The 18,702-nt window shown below is 41.2% G+C and overlaps 1 protein-coding gene across 1 annotated transcript in view; it reads left to right on the top strand.

The window, feature by feature from the left end:
- Positions 1 to 8,193: 8,193 nt before the first annotated feature.
- Positions 8,194 to 18,702, top strand: part of LOC136768721 (E3 ubiquitin-protein ligase TRIM21-like) — a 33,764-nt gene continuing 23,255 nt past the window's right edge. Inside the window, exons 1-3 of the mRNA XM_066723058.1 lie at positions 8,194 to 8,394; positions 10,443 to 10,525; positions 18,609 to 18,629. Of these exons, the coding sequence (XP_066579155.1) occupies positions 10,480 to 10,525; positions 18,609 to 18,629 (67 nt within the window). The 5' untranslated portion in view covers positions 8,194 to 8,394; positions 10,443 to 10,479. The remainder of the gene's footprint in view (positions 8,395 to 10,442; positions 10,526 to 18,608; positions 18,630 to 18,702) is intronic.

Raw genomic sequence — 18,702 nt, 5'->3', positions numbered from 1 at the left:
CACAGAGAGGCATCACAATCTGGAACAAACTCCCCAGCGATGTGGTTGAAGATGAAAACTTGGGAACATTTAAAATCAGACTGGATATGATCCTTGGATCACTTAGTTATTAATGGACACCAAATGAGCACGATGGGTCGAATGCCCTTCTCTCATTTGTAAAATTTGTTATGTTCTTATGTATCAGTATGCAGCTGTTTACACTTGCCTTGTATACAAACATGCTGAGTTATTTTGGAAACAAACTTGGGTTCATTTTTGTGGTTCACTCACTCAGGACTCAGTTCACCTGTGTTAACATTGCAATCATCAAGTGAGCTCAGTTTGTTTTGTATCAATAAAACACTGGATATTTACATTTTGTATGATTAGTGCATATACAAAATGTCAGCATACAGTAACAAATATGCAGATGTGGTCGAAGGTTTTGGTACCCTTGCATTTTATTCAAATAATGCACCATTCACCCTGAGAAGTATTGAAATTAAAACATCTTTTGTCATTGTAGAACCCGTCTTGGAAATTACTGGAAAAGTCGTTTAGATAAAGCAAATAGAACTTTAATCAAGCCGGCTCGGAAGCCCCACGTCAGGAAAACTCCTTCAGTGTGAACTTAATCTTTACAAACATGAGTGAAGCATTATAGGAAAAATGCCATAGAATCTTGTGGCCGTTCATCCAATCACAAGCTCCAAAAGATGCAAAGGTTTGTAGGCTGGAGGGAGGGAGGAGGTCATCATAGAAGCAGATGTCTGGTCCTGTTACAGCATACAAACGGTACGATCTTGTGGTTTTCTTAACAACGAGGTAACATCTTTTACTTTGAGAGGAGAAACAGGAAATCCACACACAGATAAACCCAAGGGTGGATACATTTGGGAAAACCCATGGGTGATACATTCGGACAAACCCATTTCTCTTATCATACAAAAACAGAAATGGTAAGAGAATTTAAGAAAGGATGTATTTATTTAACCACTAATAAAGCCAATTTGCCAAGTCTGCACAAAATTTCATTATTTCTAATATCAATATAAAACATTATATAGTTAATAGAAAATACATTCTTCATCATTCCAATACAGAGTCTTCAAAGACTCATCACCATTTAGTATTAGCCCCACCACAGTGGAGTCATCTGCAAACTTAATTATTGTATTTGTGCTATGAGTTGGTGTACAGTCATGAATGTAAAGTGAATAGAGGAGACAACTCAGCACACAACCTTGTAGAGTCCACAAACAGCAGCCTCACAGATGTGCTCCAAATGATTCATCGCAGTGTGAAGAGCTGTGTTGATGGCATCATCTGTTGACCTGTTGTCTCTATATGCAAACTGATGTTGATCCAGAGCGGGAGAAAGTGTTGATTTAATGTGTCTTAAAACGAGCCTCTCAAAACACTTCATCACAGTGTAGGTGAGAGCCACAGGCCTGTAATCATTAAGGCTGCTGATAGCTGTCTTCTTTGGGACAGGCATGATTGTGGCAGACTTAAGGCAATTGGGGACAGTGCACGTTGACAAGGAGAGGTTCAAAATGTTACAAAATACCTCCGCCAGCTGATCCACACAAACTCTGAGTGCCCTCCACAGAATACCATCTGGACCAGTGGCCTTCCTGGGATTGACACTGCAGAGTACTTTCCTAACATCAGCTGTGGTGACAGAAGGTGCCAGGCTCTAAGTAGATGGTCGCAGTGCAGACCCGGTCTCATCCATCATGACTTCATATCAGCAAAGACATTTTTTAATTTCTCTGCTAGTGAGTCACTGTTGCTGGTGGTGGTTGGGTCTTTACTGCCTTTATCATTTATGAGTTGCTGGATACCTTGCAATACTCGTCGCAAGTCCCCATTCCTGAAATGTCATTTAATTTTATGCCTGTAGGCTGCTTTTGCCTCCTTGATTCCTCTCTTCAGGTTAGACCTAGCTGTACTATTGTAGCGTAAGGTACACTTTCAATTTCAATTAAAGAAGTGAATTTATAGTATCACCTTATCACGAATCCTGGAATCTTGTAGAACTCAATTTCTGTAATAATTGGACGCAGACACCAATTCCAAAGATATAAATTGTCAAATTTATTCAAAACAAAGACTAAATGTAGCACTACACTAATTATACAAAAGGGAAAAACTAATTAAAATTCAACTCTAGATCAACAAATCAAAGACAAATCACTTCCGTGACCAAATCAAAGACCATGGGATCGCATATGATAACACAAATCGTTAAACAAAAAAGGTTATAAACACATTGACTACAATACCGGTTAGTAAGACGAAGGTGAGTCTCTCGTTAGTATTATTAGTCAGACATTAAATAACTACGCAGGTTAGTATTTATGTCAGGTAACTTCTCGTTATATATATATCAGTCTCATTTACGTTTAGGTGCCGAGAAAGATCCTATCATTACTTGTTACCACAATTTCCCTTAACTGATTATTATTCAATGATTAAGGATAGGCAGGGCCACCAATAATCGAATGTCTATTAACTTGTGTCAATTTCAGACTAAACAGTTAAACAGGAATGAGAAGATATTTCTCGGTGTTGACAGATTTTATTTCTAAAATTATCAACAAAACAGTTTAATGCAACACACATTTATATTTAAGAAAACTAAATGATATTACACATTCTAGAGTTATGAATCACAGATTAACATTTCTAATTGATTTCTCAAATGTCATGAATCATGAACTCCAAACTGTTAAACTTATCTGACGTTCGTCGCAGAGAGGCCTCTCTGTCTTCGGGCTCAGATAACAGCACACGGCACGAGGTCCGTGTGGTTTGGAACAAAGGCAGTCCGGTTCGGCTTTGTCCAAGAACTTCCACTCAGTCGATGCACCTGGAAGTTGGGGTTTCGCGAAAGTAGAGTCGTTTCCAATCAGATTTTCCACTGGTTTGAAGGCTCCAAGGTTGTGCACAAAATCTTCTTTGTAAGCAGGGGTTCCACTGTAGTTACTTGAAGACAAAGTCTTTGAGGAAAGCAGGGCCCTGTTTGTTCCAAGGGTCAAGTTTCTTAAGACTCAATAGCTATTTAAATGACTGACACTTTCGTATACAGTCCACTTAGTCAATTGTCCAGCTGTAAAACTCCACTGATCAGGTGGGCACAGGCGGGCAGCGCAGTCTATAAAGTTCTTTATTTAATAAAGTCCTTTAAAAGAATTCTTCGTACGGCTCAATCTCCTTCTCCCAGTTTAACTCTTCTGTTGCCGGCAAAGACTTGGTTGGTTTCTGGTTCCGGTTCTGGCAACAGAGCTACAGGTTGAGCTGTGGCAGTGAGTTACTGGTTCAGGTGAGAGAGAGAGAGAGAGAGAGAGAGAAAGACTGTCCGCTGTTCCTTATAGTCTGTCAGATCAATAGGTGATTGGTCCCTGAGTTCTTGAGATTGGATTTTGGTTTCAGCCCCCAGTGTCCTATTGGAGGGGGGCTTGATTTATGACTGATGTCAATCCATGCCATCTTTTGGAAATGCCGGTTGGCCCGGGTTCGTAGCTCTATGTCGGGATTTCGGCTCTCATCCACTTTTTATCACCTACAGGCCCCTTTCTCCAGACATCTCATAGCAGAATTCCAAACTATTTGGCCTCTTCTCGGTGCCATCCTCCCCAAAACTGTCACTTTGATGCAAACCAGTTCCAAGCTGATGAGCTAAGGGAATCTGATAACTTTGGGGGGGGAGAGGTCTTCTTTAGATCAGTGCTTCAGCTCAGAGCCCAAATGCTCTTATCCAAATACACCCAACATAACGCTACACTATACAGTTCATCATTACCAGACCTGAAGGCTAAGTCACGGTCTCTCAGCCAGAGCTTAATGTCTCATGTCATCCATGGTTTGTTATTCGGATAACATCTAATATGTTTCTCAACAGTGACATTATCAATGCAAAACTGTAGGTAGGACAGGACAGTAAATGTGTAGTCTTCTGTGTTGTTTTGTTGTGCAAATAAATCCCAATGAGTTTGCTCAAAAGGGTCCTGAAGTTTGATGGAAGCCCCGTCAGGCCAAGTCCTTATAATTCTCACAGATGGCTTATTTTCCTGATGTTTGTTTGTATACAGGAGTGAGAAAAATAGATAGATGGTCAGACTGACTCTTTGTATCTCTCCCTTAGATTACTGTAAACATGATCCAAAACATTCTGTCCTCTCATAGGACACGTCACATGCTGATAAAATTTAAGGAGGACAGTTTTCAAATAAGCTTGATTAAAACCTCCAGCTATGATAAAAAATCCCATCAGGGTAAGCAGTCTGCAATTTGTTAATGGCTGAAAACAAAATGTCCAGTGCTAGCTTGGTATTGGTGCTTGGTGGGATATATAGAGTGATAACAATAACAACTGTGAACTCATGCGGCAGGTAAAAAGTGTTACGTATCTCAGTGTTACGTACTCTAATTGTGGCGAACAATGTCTATCTGTGATGGTAGTTTTTGTACACCACTTATTATTAGAGAACTGTTCCTGTCGGCCTGATCCCTGCTTGCACAATAGCTTCATCTGGGATCCCTGAGTGGAGCCAGGTCTCCAATATTATCATGATCCAGCAGTCTTTCACCCTTGATGATCAGCTCCAGTTCGTCTATTTTACTGCTGAGCGATCTGGCATTGGTGAGGAAAATGCTGGGCAGCACAGGCTTGTGAGGTGCTTTCTTTAGCCTTGTTTGTAAGCCTGCCCAGCAACCCCGCTTCTGTCTCATTTCCCTCTGTTGCCTCCTGTGTTTTCCAGCCGGTATAATAATCCACGGAGACCCCACTGAATGAACGATCTCCTTCGGAAGTTGTTTGTTGTAATAATTCCGTATTAAGTCCAGTTCGCAACACAACACCCTGATCTTTAATAGAATATCCCACTTGTATGTTGAGTTACTAACCGTGTCTGCAAAAAAAAAGTGTCTGCAAACTAACAAAAACATTGTCTGCAACATTAAAAAAGTGTCTGCTAACTTAAAAAAAAAAAAAAAAAAGTGTCCGCACACTAAATTGCATTAAAACCTGGAAATGACAAAGCAAGTGGGTGGGCTTTGACGGCAAGGAGAAGAAAATGACTGGATCTCTGAGGAGCCAGTATTCAATTCTGCAGACCAGAAAACATCTTTCGGCAGCTCAAGTTACTGTCATTCTGTTGTCTTTCTGTTGTTTTCATAGGTATTAAAAATATTTCTAAACACAAGACAGGCTGGAGTATTTTATTTGTGGTTTTACTTACATTTTTTTATACTTATGAAAACAGTAGAAAAACAACAGAATTATAGTACAGCTGAAGGACGTTTCTTGGTCTGCAGAATTAAATGCTGATTCCTCCACTCAGAGATCCAATTATTTTCTATTACTGCCAAAGCCCACCTACATGATTTGTCATTTTTCCGGTTTAGAATGCAATTTCGTTTGCAAACACTTTCTTGTTTGCAGCAACTTTTGTAAGTTTGCAGCAACTTTTTTAAGTTCACAGACACTTTCTCAATGTTGAGAAATATTTTTGTTAGTTTTCAGATACTTTTTTAAGTTTTTTAAATACTTTTTTATTTATTTTAATGTCATATTTATTTTTTGCATGTTCCCTGTAGTGGGAGTCTGACCTACTGCCTACACTGAGAATATCCACATCCACATAGCTTTATGAAGCTAACAGGATCCCTTTTGGACTGCAAAACGCCCCTGCTACATTTCAGAGGCTAATGACCTACTGTTTGGGTGACCTTAATTTTGCTAGTGTGCTGATATATCTTGATGACATAGTAGTGTTTTCAAAAACATTTGATGAGCATCTGGAACCTCTTCAACTCGTATTCGACAGATTACGACAGCATGGGTTCAAATTAAAGCCCTCTAAGTGCTATCTGTTGAAGACTGAGGTTCAGTACCTTGGACATATTGTTTCAGCTGAAGGAATCAAGACAAATCCAGAGAAGATCAGAAAGGTGAGGGATTGGAGATGGCCTTCCAAAAGGAAAGAAGTATTGCAGTTCCTGGGATTCTGTGGATACTACCGACGATTTATTGAGGGCTATGCAGCAATTGCAGCACCCTTATACTGTTTGACTTCTGGTGACCCACATAAAAGAAAGAAAGGTGCAAAGAAGCCTGGTCCAGTACCCATACCATTTCAATGGGCAGATGAGTGTGAGAAATCTTTCCAGACTTTGATTGAAAAGCTGACCACTACACCTGTGCTAGCATATGCAGACTACAAATTGTGCTGCAAGTGGATGCATCTGGTGAGGGATTGGGCGCCGTGCTTGCACAGATGCAGAATGGGAGCGAACGCGTCATTGCATATGCCAGTAGAGCCTTGAGTCCAGCAGAAAGTCGATATCCAGCACACAAGCTTGAGTTCTTGGCACTGAAGTGGGCAGTGACCGAGAAGTTTTACGACCACTTATATGGACATCGCTTCACGGTGCTGACTGACAATAACCCGCTAAAGTATGTAATGACATCTGCCAAACTGGATGCCACTGGCCAGCATTGGGTGTCTCACTTGGTTATGTTTGACTTCGATGTTCAGTATTGAAAAGGGAAGTTCAATGGAAATGCAGACGCCTTATCAAGGATGCCACATGAAATGGTTACTGCAACCCCTCGCAGCTGTCCAAAGAGTGCAGGGAGATGTTTGACAAGTTCTGTCACTATGGAGGAGCCTCTTGCCACTAACTCCAATGTGGAAGAAAGGTCAACTATGACACAGGACCAGTATTTGGCCTCTGGAATGGATGTACTACCAGCCATGACAAAGCAGGAGCTTTGTTCTGGACAAAGGGAAGATGCTGTGATTGGCTGCACAGTGTATTACAAGATGCGAGGCTATAAGCCCAATAGTAATGAGAGAAGGAGGGAGGCTAAGTCTGTGCTCCTTCTTCTTAAAGAATGGTCTAAGTTAATCATCCAGGATGGGATTTTGTATCGTTTCCACCTTGTTTTGTGGAGGTTAACTATCTGGTGCAGGACATGTCTGTAACGTCCGTCCACTGAGGACACGATTTACTATCAGAGCGGAGTGTGCTTGACTGAGACACAGGAGGACATCAGACACATTGTGTCGGAAGATATAATCTCAAGTGCGATCACGAAGAAATTACAGTTTTATTAGCAGCATGGAGTGAAATCCACGTACAGAGACAATGACGGCTTACAGTTCATATCAGTGCATTAAACACTGTGATTCACAGACTAGTGACAATAAACTGAAGGATAATAATGTATTAAACTGTATGACAGCTGGCCGGTGTTCAGGCTGTGTGTGTGAATGTGTGCAGGACAATCCAGACACAGTCAGTGTGAAGGAACACGAGTCATTAATGTGTCCATTTACAATTAAATTAATTAATAAATACATACAGCAGATCTGGGTTTCCCTCTAAAACATTAAGGACTGGTTTAATAAATGCGTCCATAAACGCCATGACTGAGACGCGCACTTTAGTTCAATTAAAGCTGCTATATTGTATCCGGATGATTAATGTGAAACGTGTGGATTTTGTTTGAACTGTAACTTATCCTGGTTAAGGATCTGATAAGTACATTATAAATAATACGACAAAAAGTATCGTTTGCATTACACATCTGTAGTAAGAGTAATAAGTTAGGGAGTCACTGTGCGTTTAAAATACATATATACCAGCACAAATGATGACGATAATAATATCAATACATATTCGCTATTTAGTATTATTGTTGCACATGAAACGTATTCTTATGGGAACATGCTTGTGTGAATATAATGTCGTCTCTACACGTCCAGCTCCTCCTAATGTCTGTAACAGAAACGTGTATTTATGGTGTGTTTCCATGGTGTGAAGCACAGATAATAACACAGACACACAGTCCTCTCTCGTCAGGTGAGTCGTTTTTATCCTCAGGGCGGATCTGAGCGGCTGCTTTACAGCTCCGGACGCGGCGCTTAACCGGCGGAGCCGAGACTTTATTGGCAACTATATACAATCTCGCGTTGCCCGGGTGTGGGCCCGCCTTACAATACACAGAACACAAACAGCTCCCCTGCTTTGGTCAGGTCGCAACATTACATTTTAAAGTTGTTACAATATTTTATGTTTTCACACCATTGTGATGATATTTTCCCTGACCTGATCTAATTTTTACCCCAAATTCTGATGAAAGGTGCAGTTTAACAATTAAATAATGAAGGAACTGTATACCAAATTACACTTTACTATAAATAACAGTAATATTTCAATGATCAAAACCTGTCTTTAAACATTAAAGACTAAAGTATCATAGCTCAGCTCAAACTCAGAAATCATTCTAGAGTTATTTATTAACCTGAGGCTGATGTAAAAAGCTCCTTTGGACTTCACTATTGTGTTAAAGTGAAAGTGTTTCCGGCAGTCTCCATTTTGGAAGACAAGTTCAAACAGGTAAGAGTTCTTCTTCATCAATACAGTCAGTAATCCGTCTCTCTATCTGTGGCCTATTAATACAAGTCTGCATAGTCTGTAGTGCTAGTTATCTGGAACAAACTCCCAAGTGATGTGGATGAAGCCGAAAATGTGGGAACATTCAGAAATAGACTGGATAGGATCCTTGGATCATTTCGTTATTAATGGACACCAAACGAACATGAAAGGTCGAATGGTCTGCTCGTTTGCAAACTTTCTTATGTTCTTACTACTGGGAGATATCCTATCGGTTGTACACCGCGGTAACGTGATCTTGACGTTTGATACCAGTTTGATTTTCGACTCGCCCTACCCGACATGAATAAAAAGAGCTGTATCTCCCCAACCACAACAGCTAGCGTCTTCAAACCAACTTTCACATGAAGAGGACCAATTATGAATTCTTGTACAGCCTTTGTTTTACTTCAATAACATCACAAACATGCAACCAAACTCCCGGAATCATTGAAAAAAATGTAAATCACTAACCACAGCAGATACAGGGTTAAAATATAGTATTATTTAAAAGAAATACCAATTGTGAATTGTTTCACAGTCTCTGTTTTACCTTTGAATACTAAGAATAATTTGTGACATGCCTGAAATTGCATGATATCCATACGAACCACTAGCAACAGTGTATCATCGGGTGCTCCCAGACACTAGCGTTTTAAAAATGTGAAGTGATTTTTAAAATAAAAAGTGAAGAAGACCAGTTGTTAATTGTTTCATAATGTTTCGTACCTGTAAATAGTATGGATTTACAATTTAAATCAATTATGCAAATACAAATCATAAGAGAGACACATTGGGAATCTTCACAGTCTGTTTTATTTATGCCTAGTAATATGTTGTGAACATAAATAACATCTCTCACACACATGGGTCTTCATGAATAACAAATACAATAAGAACAATAACAGAACATATTCGTAAACACAACTAATATTTTCCAAAGACATTTGAAAGAAACCTCGCATAAAAAGTACTTTAATAAAACAACTAATTGATTTAAATTATTCTTAGTATTCACAGGTATTTCACAGAGACTGTGAAACAATTCACAATTGGTATTTTTTAAATAATAGTATATTTTAATCCTGTATCTGCTGTGGTTAGGGAGATACATATTTTGTTCAATGATTCCGGGAGTTTGGTTGCATATATGTGATGTTATTGATTTTCACAAATTATTCTTATGGTTCACAAGTAAAACAAAGGCTGTACAAGAATTCATAATTGGTCCTCTTCATGTGAAAGGTGGTTTGAAGACGCTAGCTGTTGTGGTTGGGGAGATACAGCTCTTTTTATTCATGTCGGGTAGGGCGAGTCGAAAATCAAACTTCAAGATCACGTTTCCGCGGTAAATGAGCTCAGTTAAAAAGATCACATACTTTTTGAAAGCAGAGACCAATGAGCGAAAAATAGGAATAGTTTCTTGTTACAGAAAAGTATTATAGGCAGTGTGGTAAGATATCAACTTTTATTTCTGCTGTTACTACCTGCCTTAAAACCCGTAATCAGTGGTTAATCTGCGTCTGATTCTCAGTTAAATCAGAGATATGAGAATCAGATGAGAAACTTTTATTACCAATTTATTTCATTGTAAATGAACCTGATGCCAGTTTTTAGAGGCTCTTTTTAATGGAATGGAGGTTATAATGGAAGCCCAGTTCGGCGCCAGATCTCTAATTTAATTGAGAATAGGATGAGGATTAAGGATGCTAATTACTGCTTTAGAGGCTGCCAGGCCTGGTTAAACGTATAGTTTACTTACAGCTATAACTTAAAATAGAAAGGAATAAATTATCTTGATAGCTCCATGCTGCCATTTACATTGTCATCCTTTTCAGTAACACACAACGGGATAATTACCTCAACACTCCCTAATGTGTCAATAAATAAATCGTGTAATTCGTGCCGTTAATTCATGCATGAGTTTCCTGAATAAAACTGTAATTACTTTTCATGAAATGCAGAAAGATAATTTTGATAAACTCGGAGATGTTTTAAAATATATTTTGCAGTTACCTTCAGAGATACTTCACCAGAAGACGCCTCAAAATGATGTTAATCATAATTCTCGTCGCATTCTTAGCCATTCTACCAGGTATGAACAATGTGCACCTCTGAGATATTCACTTTTTACAACAAACACACACACACACACACATAAATGTAACCAAGGACGAAGAATAATTCACAGTAAGTTAACAAAGTAAGCATATGTAACATATTTCAATGTCTATCTCTGTATACAACTTATTTGGAAGCAGGTGTATAATTTATCCAAATTCAGTATTATTAACAAATCACGAACTGTAACAGGGGAAGGGTTCACTATAAATAGCATGTCCAAGGTTAGGGTGATTGTGAAGTATAGCATGTAAAAGTGCTAACCTTTGACGTGTGATATTGAATATAACACATACTTATCTTGAGATAAGTCAACAGTCATAGAAAAAAGCCCAGAAAAAAGTCTGTAGAAAAAAGTATAAGTATGCATTTGTGATCCCACTTCTCTGCTCGGTATTCTTCAAGGTGTCCACGATACTAAAAGAGAAATCTATAGGGCCAGGGTTCTTCTCTCTGTTGCTTAATTGTGGATATTGAAGTTGGTAGTGTGTAAGGACTTTATGCAAACTTCCAGAAAATAACTAAATATGTAATGGATTTATCTTAATAATATATCAGTTAGATGTCAATGCTGAGTAGCTACACATAGAAAAAACATCTGTACTGTGTATTCAGAATATATATATATATAGCACATGTGTCATGGACACATGGGACAAGCGAACAAGCGGACCCAGTGGCGGCCCGTGGTAGAGGTGTTTGAAACAGACATGGGTCAGATAATGGCAGGACAGGGCAAACAAAGGCAAGGCAAGACGTGGTCACAAGCATAGTTTCGGGCCATCAGGCAAGTCGTGGTAAAGGGGAAAAGCCAGAGGTCGAGGATTTAGTAAATACACAAGACAAGGGGAGACTGCTCAGAGTTGTAGCAGACACTGACAAAACTTCGCAGGTAGTGAGAGTCAGGGAGGGATTCATAAAGACCGGTGGCAGAAGCAGATGATGGAGAGCAGGTGTGCGGTGAGTAATCAGAGTGATTGTTGTGAATATTGAATGAGTGACTGACTGAAGCTGGGAGAAGAGACAGGTATGGAGAAGGTGATGGTGACCTCTGGTGGGGACATGTGGAGGTGCATTAAACTGTGGTTGTCTCCACCTAATGAACATAAGATACACCTCAGAGTGCAGTGAGTATTTATAGTATGGCAATTGTAAATATGATACTCAAGCTGTAAACAGTGTTGCCACTACCCTTCACATTATACATGAAACCAACATTGACAGTTGCAAAACATTTTTATTTTATCCAAAAATATAATAATTGGTTTCACCTGAATGTTAATAAGCATTCACAATTTCTTATAACAATATGATAGGTGACCTACCAGTCCCATATAGTCACACAATCAATACCAAGTTCACGTTAAGCCCAACACACTATGAATTACCAATGGTATAAAATACCATTCATAACAGCTATGGTGTTATTCTGATTTTTTAAGTCTAAAAAATAGCTGTTATGGTATTGGGAGGTTCTATAATATATCAAGATTGTGTATGAATTGCTAATATGTTTGAACATGTTGCAAGGTCCTGCACAAATCATACTGCATTTTTGTGGATTTGATATCGATTGTGTTAAGTTAAAGGCCTGTTCTTTTGTATATAAGACTGGTAGGTGCAGGTCTTGTCGTAAGTAAAGTTAGGATCCAATTGTTTAACTTGTTAGTACAGTAGACCACATTAAGCTATTCCCACATTAAGTGCATTCAATACTAAGCACAGCCCACCTTGGCTACAGAAGGTCTTAATGAGATAATAATGCTTTTAAAAGTATTTTAAACATCCCATCTTTTGTGTACCACACTGGATGGTGCCAATCTTGTCATTTATACAGTTTTGGCACAAATGGTTATGTTTTAAGTATAGTAAACCACGTTAAGCCCTTTCGACATTCACAAATTCACATATATGCAGGTCTTAACATCATAATCATATTGTTAATATTACATTAATACCCATAGTTTATTGGTTGTATTAGGAAGTGCCCAAATGTAAACATACAAAGTTGAAAGAGTAATCGTCGTCTTTAAGGCACAATAGGGGTGTTACTGTCAACTCTCAATTTTTATGGCCAATTGAAAATGTAGAGTTAACTGAATTATGAGTCTCTGTAAAAACAAAGGTAATTCCCAGCCTGGATTTAGCAGGGGGGTTACACTTTAAAATGCCTTCCAAAATTTCAAAGGAAGAAAATAATTCAAGTAATTGAAAATCCTGTGTTGGGGTTATATTTTGTAACATATGGAAGGAGATCACTATCAAAAATATTAATATGTATACACATTTTGTGTACATGCAGGTAGAAAACACAAATACAAGTACAAATCTGAAAACTATCAGTACAACTCGCATATTTGTGACTTAACACTCAGATATTTGTGAGTTGGATACAGTATTAAATAACTGTCAAAAATATGTCACAAAGCTCACAGGCTGATATTGTGTATTGTGAAACAGTCAATAAGTATGTAACAGCGCATGCATTCAGCTGTGAAATGTGAATGCTCATGCGACATGCAAATGCTTTTTTCCTCTTGACAAAATGCTAATGCTATATGTTTATTGTAAAAACTATGCATGTGCAGGGCTCACAAACCAAACATTTCGTCATGTCTTTTGACAAGTAAAAAGCTCATTTGACTTCCTCAATGGTAGCGTGACCATACGTCCCGAACAAGACATTCACTATAAACCATAACCAACATAACGAAAAAATGGTTTATATGCATTTCATCAACAAAAGCAACAGCTTAGAACGATGGATTGTGAATGCAACCTCAGTTATCTGAAAAAGAGAATGCTGCCCAAAGTGTGAGGGGAAGGGTAGTGGTTAAGCCACTCTCAACAGGTGGCAGTGTGGAGAAGTGGTTAGGGCTCTGAAATCTGGAGTGTAAGGTTAGGGGTTCAATCCCCAGGTGGGGACACTGATGTTGTAACCTTGAGCACAGTACTTTACTTTATCTCCAGTAAATGCCCAAATGTGAAAAATAATGTAAGAAAACAGATAATGATGGTACCTCATGTGAAACATTTCACTATCAAAGCCACCTATAGGCCTGTTTTTGCAGTTACAGTGAGGGAAAAAAGTATTTGATCCCCTGCTGATTTTGTACGTTTGCCCACTGACAAAGAAATGATCAGTCTATAATTTTAATGGTAGGTGTATTTTAGCAGTGAGAGAATTTCGACTTAGTACTTGGTGGCAAAACCCTTGTTGGCAACCACAGAGGTCAGACATTTCTTGTAGTTGGCCACCAGGTTTGCACACATCTCAGGAGGGATTTTGTCCCACTCCTCTTTGCAGATCCTCTCCAAGTCATTAAGGTTTCGAGGCTGACGTTTGGCAACTCGAACCTTCAGCTCCCTCCACAGATTTTCTATGAGATTAAGGTCTGAAGACTGGCTAGGCCACTCCAGGACCTTAATGTGTTTCTTCTTGAGCCACTCCTTTGTTGCCTTGGCTGTGTGTTTTGGGTCATTGTCATACTGGAATACCCATCCACGACCCATTTTCAATGCCCTGGCTGAGGGAAGGAGGTTCTCACCCAAGATTTGACGGTACAAGGCCCCGTCCATCATCCCTTTGATGCAGTGCAGTTGTCCTGTCCCCTTAGCAGAAAAACACCCCCAAAGCATAATGTTTCCACCTCCATGTTTGACGGTGGGGATGGTGTTCTTGGGGTCATTCCTCCTCCTCCAAACACGGCGAGTTGAGTTGATGCCAAAGAGCTCGATTTTGGTCTCATCTGACCACAACACTTTCACCCAGTTCTCCTCTGAATCATTCAGATGTTCATTAGCAAACTTCAGACGGGCCTGTACATGTGCTTTCTTGAGCAGGGGGACCTTGCAGGCGCTTCAGGATTTCAGTCCTTCACGTCGTAGTGTGTTACCAATTGTTTTCTTGGTGACTATGGTCCCAGCTGCCTTGAGATCATTAACAAGATCCTCCCGTGTAGTTCTGGGCTGATTCCTCACCGTTCTCATGATCATTGAAACTCCACGAGGTGAGATCTTGCATGGAGCCCCAGACCGAGGGAGACTGACAGTTATTTTGTGTTTCTTCCATTTGCGAATAATCGCACCAACTGTTGTCACCTTCTCACCAAGCTGCTTGGCGATGGTCTTGTAGCCCATTCCAGCCTTGTGTAGGTCTACAATCTTGTCCCTGACATCCTTGGACAGCTCTTTGGTCTTGGCCATGGTGGAGAGTTTGGAATCTGATTGATTGATTGCTTCTGTGGACAGGTGTCTTTTATACAGGTAACGAGCTGAGATTAGGAGCAGTCCCTTTAAGAGAGTGCTCCTAATCTCAGCTCGTTACCTGTATAAAAGACACCTGGGAGCCAGAAATCTTGCTGATTGATAGGGGATCAAATACTTATTTCCCTCATTAACATACAAATCAATTTATAACTTTTTTGAAATTAGTTTTTCTGGATTTATTTGCAGTTATTCTGTCTCTCACAGTTAAAATACACATACCATTAAAATTATAGACTGATCATTACTTTGTCAGTGGGCAAACTTACACAATCAGCAGGGGATCAAATACTTTTTTCCCTCACTGTAATTACCTGTGCAGATTACTCTTTGTCAGTAGTCAGAACTCCACAGCTACCTGGTTTTACTCGGGCAGTTGTTGTTTTCATCCTGTACCTGACCCACAGGTGTGATATTTGGATGTACCGATCCTGTGCAGGTGTTGTTACACGTGGTCTGCTACTGTGAGAACGATCAGCTGTCCATCCTGTCTCCCTGTAGCACTCTTAGGCGTCTCACACTACGGACTTTGCAATTTCTTGCCCTGGCCACATCTGCACTCCACGTGCCTCCTTGGAGCATTGCACATTCACACAGATGAGCAAGGACCCTGGGCATTATTATTATTATTAATATTATTTTTATTTCTTGGCAGACGCCCTTATCCAGGGCGACTTACAACATACGTGCAAAAATACAGAGATATCTGTATCAATCATAACAAATTCAACATAGCTAAAATACAGCAATTCAAAATACATTTTACAAATTCCAATTACAATTTACGCAAGTACAGTAAAAGACTTCCTACATCCTGGACGGTGAAAGCTAAGTGCTGTCAAGATGTAGGGTTACAGACGAGGGCTACGGAAAAGGGAGCAAGGAGGAAAACAATCAAGAACGTGAGAAGCATAATAAAACTGAAGAGCTATCTAGCAGGGATAGAGGACTAATATTACAAGTGCTGTGGGAAGAGATGCATCTTGAGTAAGCGCCGGAATGAGGTCAAGGTCTCTGCTGTTTTGACTTCGGTGGGCAGGTCGTTCCACCACTTAGGGGCCAGGGATGAGAAGGAGCGGCTCTGGAGGAAGGAGAGTGGAGAGGAGGCAGAGTTAGCCTTCTGGCACTGGAGGAGCGCAGTGGTCTGGAGGGGATGTATGGAGAGACGAGTGACTGAAAGTAGCTTGGTGCAGTGTGGTTGAGACAGGGGTAGGTGAGGGTCAAAGTCTTGAACTGGATGCGTGCCACTATCGGGAGCCAGTGGAGGGAAAGGAGCAGTGGAGTAGCATGTGCAAATCGGGGCAGAGAGACACCAGACGAGCCGCAGAGTTCTAGATGAGCTGGATGGGCGGGTAGTGGACGCAGGCAGGCCGGCCAGGAGGGAGTTGCAGTAGTCCAGGTGGGAGAGGACCAGTGACTGGACGAGTAGCTGAGTAGAGTTTTCGGTGAGGAAGGGGCGGATCCAGCGTATGATGCTCAGGAAGAATCTACACGAGTGTGTCAGCGTGGTGATGTGCTGGGTGTAGGAGAGCGCAAGATCGAGGGTGACTCCTAAGTTTTTAGCGGAAGGAGAGAGTGTGGTGGATTCCAGGGGGATCGAGATGGAGAGGTCAGCAGAAGGTGAGGAAGAGGTGGGGAAAAAGAGGAGATCTGATTTGGAGAGGTTGAGCTTGAGGTGGTGCGAGTGCATCCAAGCAGAAATGGCAGACAAGCAGGAAGAGATGCGTGAGGGGATGAGAGGGTCAGAAGAGGGAAAAGATAGGAAGATCTGAGCATCATCAGCGTAGAAGTGGTAGGAGAAGCCGTGGGAAGCGATGAGGGGGCCCAGGGAGTGAGTGTAGAGAGAGAACAGGAGCGGGCCCAGGACGGAGCCTTGGGGAACACCTGTGAGGAGAGGTTAAGGGGTGGATGAGGAGCCTCGCCATGTCACTTGATAGGACCGGTCGCTGAGGTAGGAGGAGAACCAGGTGAGAGCAGTCCCAGAGATCCCAAGGTCAGCGAGGCAGGAGAGGAGGATGAGTGATCGACGGTGTCAAATGCTGCAGAGAGGTCAAGAAGGATGAGGACTGAGGAGAGGGAGGCCGCCCGAGCGCGGCTGAGGGAGTAAGTGACAGCCAGTAGAACCATTTCAGTGGCATCTTTCTTTTGATGTCTTTCAGAGTCAGTAGAAAGGCCTCTTTAGTGTCCAAAGGTTTTATAACTGTGACCTTAATTGCCTACCATCTGTAAGCTGTTAGTGTCTTAACGACCGTTCCACAGGTGCATGTTCATTAATTGTTTATGGGTCATTGAACAAGCATGGAAAACTTGTGTAAATATACCCCTTAGGTTGTAAAGTCTTGCTCTACCTTGTGTGATCATGCCAAACATTATAATCCAGTATTTGACTCCTCGTGTTGCTGACCAGTGCTATCATCCCCGACTACTGATTCTTGTATCCTCCTGATGAGCCTGTTCGCTCAATCGCCTGACACCTACCTGTTTCCTTACAACGAGTTCTGCCTTGCCCTTATTGCACCTGTTTACCGGCTCTTGACCTATTGCCTGTGCCGACTCTCCCTTGTGCTCTAAACCGGGTCTATCACTCCGTGTGATCCCCGGCATTACTATATAATTGCATATAATTACCTGCGCGGATTACTCTTTGTCAGTAGTCAGAACTCCCCAGCAACCTTGCAACCTTTGTGCACACAAAGTGCTGCACATTGCATTGGGTCCTTCACTTGCATTAATTTGGTTTAAATGGCAAAGAGTAACAAACTGATAATTTGGAGTCCTGGGTGAGCCAATTGAAGAATTGCTGGTGGGTGTAATGGTGGGCCAGAGTGCAGGGTGGATTACTTGTCCTCTGCCTGGCATGTGCCCTGGCGCCTCCCTCGGCTTTGAGGGCATTGCATTGCGTGGAGCAATCCGGTTTTAGAGATCACTGTGGGGTGGGGCAGCTGTCTGTTGGTACACCCTCTGGTCTGCCTTCGTGACTGTAACAGGGGTGCAGAATGAGGGTAAACCTGTGCCAGCTGCCTTGAGTGCTCTCTTGCCTGGATAGAGTGGTCCAGCATTGCCTCAACCATCAGGCCAAATGTAAAGCCCTGGGAGATAGGCCTCGCCTGTGACAGCCAGCACTGCTGCGAGTGAGTGACCATTGGCATGCATTCCGTGGCTCATTACACAAACCAACAGGTCTGCCACCGTTGCTATCTCTTGGATTGGCAGGATAGAAGGTAGAAGGCTAGTAGGCTCTCTGTATAGCAGAAGTATGCTGCCTGGACCCCTGATCGCAAGATGTCAAATAAATGAAATGCCTATTACTTGTTAGGCAAACTGCCTAAAGGGCATGATAAATATTGGAGATTCATTGGTTTCAACAGTGTCAATGGGCATACTTTCAATCGTTGTAGTTTATTTTGCAGAGCATGTGTAATGGTGCACACAGACAGGATGCTATGGCCCTGTGGCCCGAATCCACAGCTGTTGTCTCAGCTGTTGTGCCTTCACACATTTCCAAGATTGAGCAGCTTCTTTAACTATGGTGATTCTGTCTGCGTGACATCAGGAAAGATGTGTTGGGGGTGCACCATGTTTCTATTATGAAATTGTATGTGTATAATCAGGTGTGTGGGTATGTGTTGATATACTTCCTACTACAGATTGATATTTTGTTTTGGTAGAAGTGATGCATTGCTTTCAATTTTAATTGTAATAGCATTCATTTCAGTTCCACCCGAATACATGGCAGTGCACAGTCTGATGTTATGTGAGTCACAGCTGTCTTGTTTTTCCCTTGTCTGTAGATCACATTACTGCAGAGATGGGTGAGTGCCCAGTGTGTGTTCGTGTTCCTGTCTGTGTGTCTACAGTCTTTACTGTTTAACAGGGGCTGTGGCT

This window comes from Amia ocellicauda, chromosome 14 (assembly GCF_036373705.1).
Source record: "Amia ocellicauda isolate fAmiCal2 chromosome 14, fAmiCal2.hap1, whole genome shotgun sequence".
Taxonomy (NCBI): domain Eukaryota; kingdom Metazoa; phylum Chordata; class Actinopteri; order Amiiformes; family Amiidae; genus Amia; species Amia ocellicauda.
Note: the sequence above shows the minus strand (reverse complement) of the source record. Positions and strands in the feature narration are given on the sequence as shown.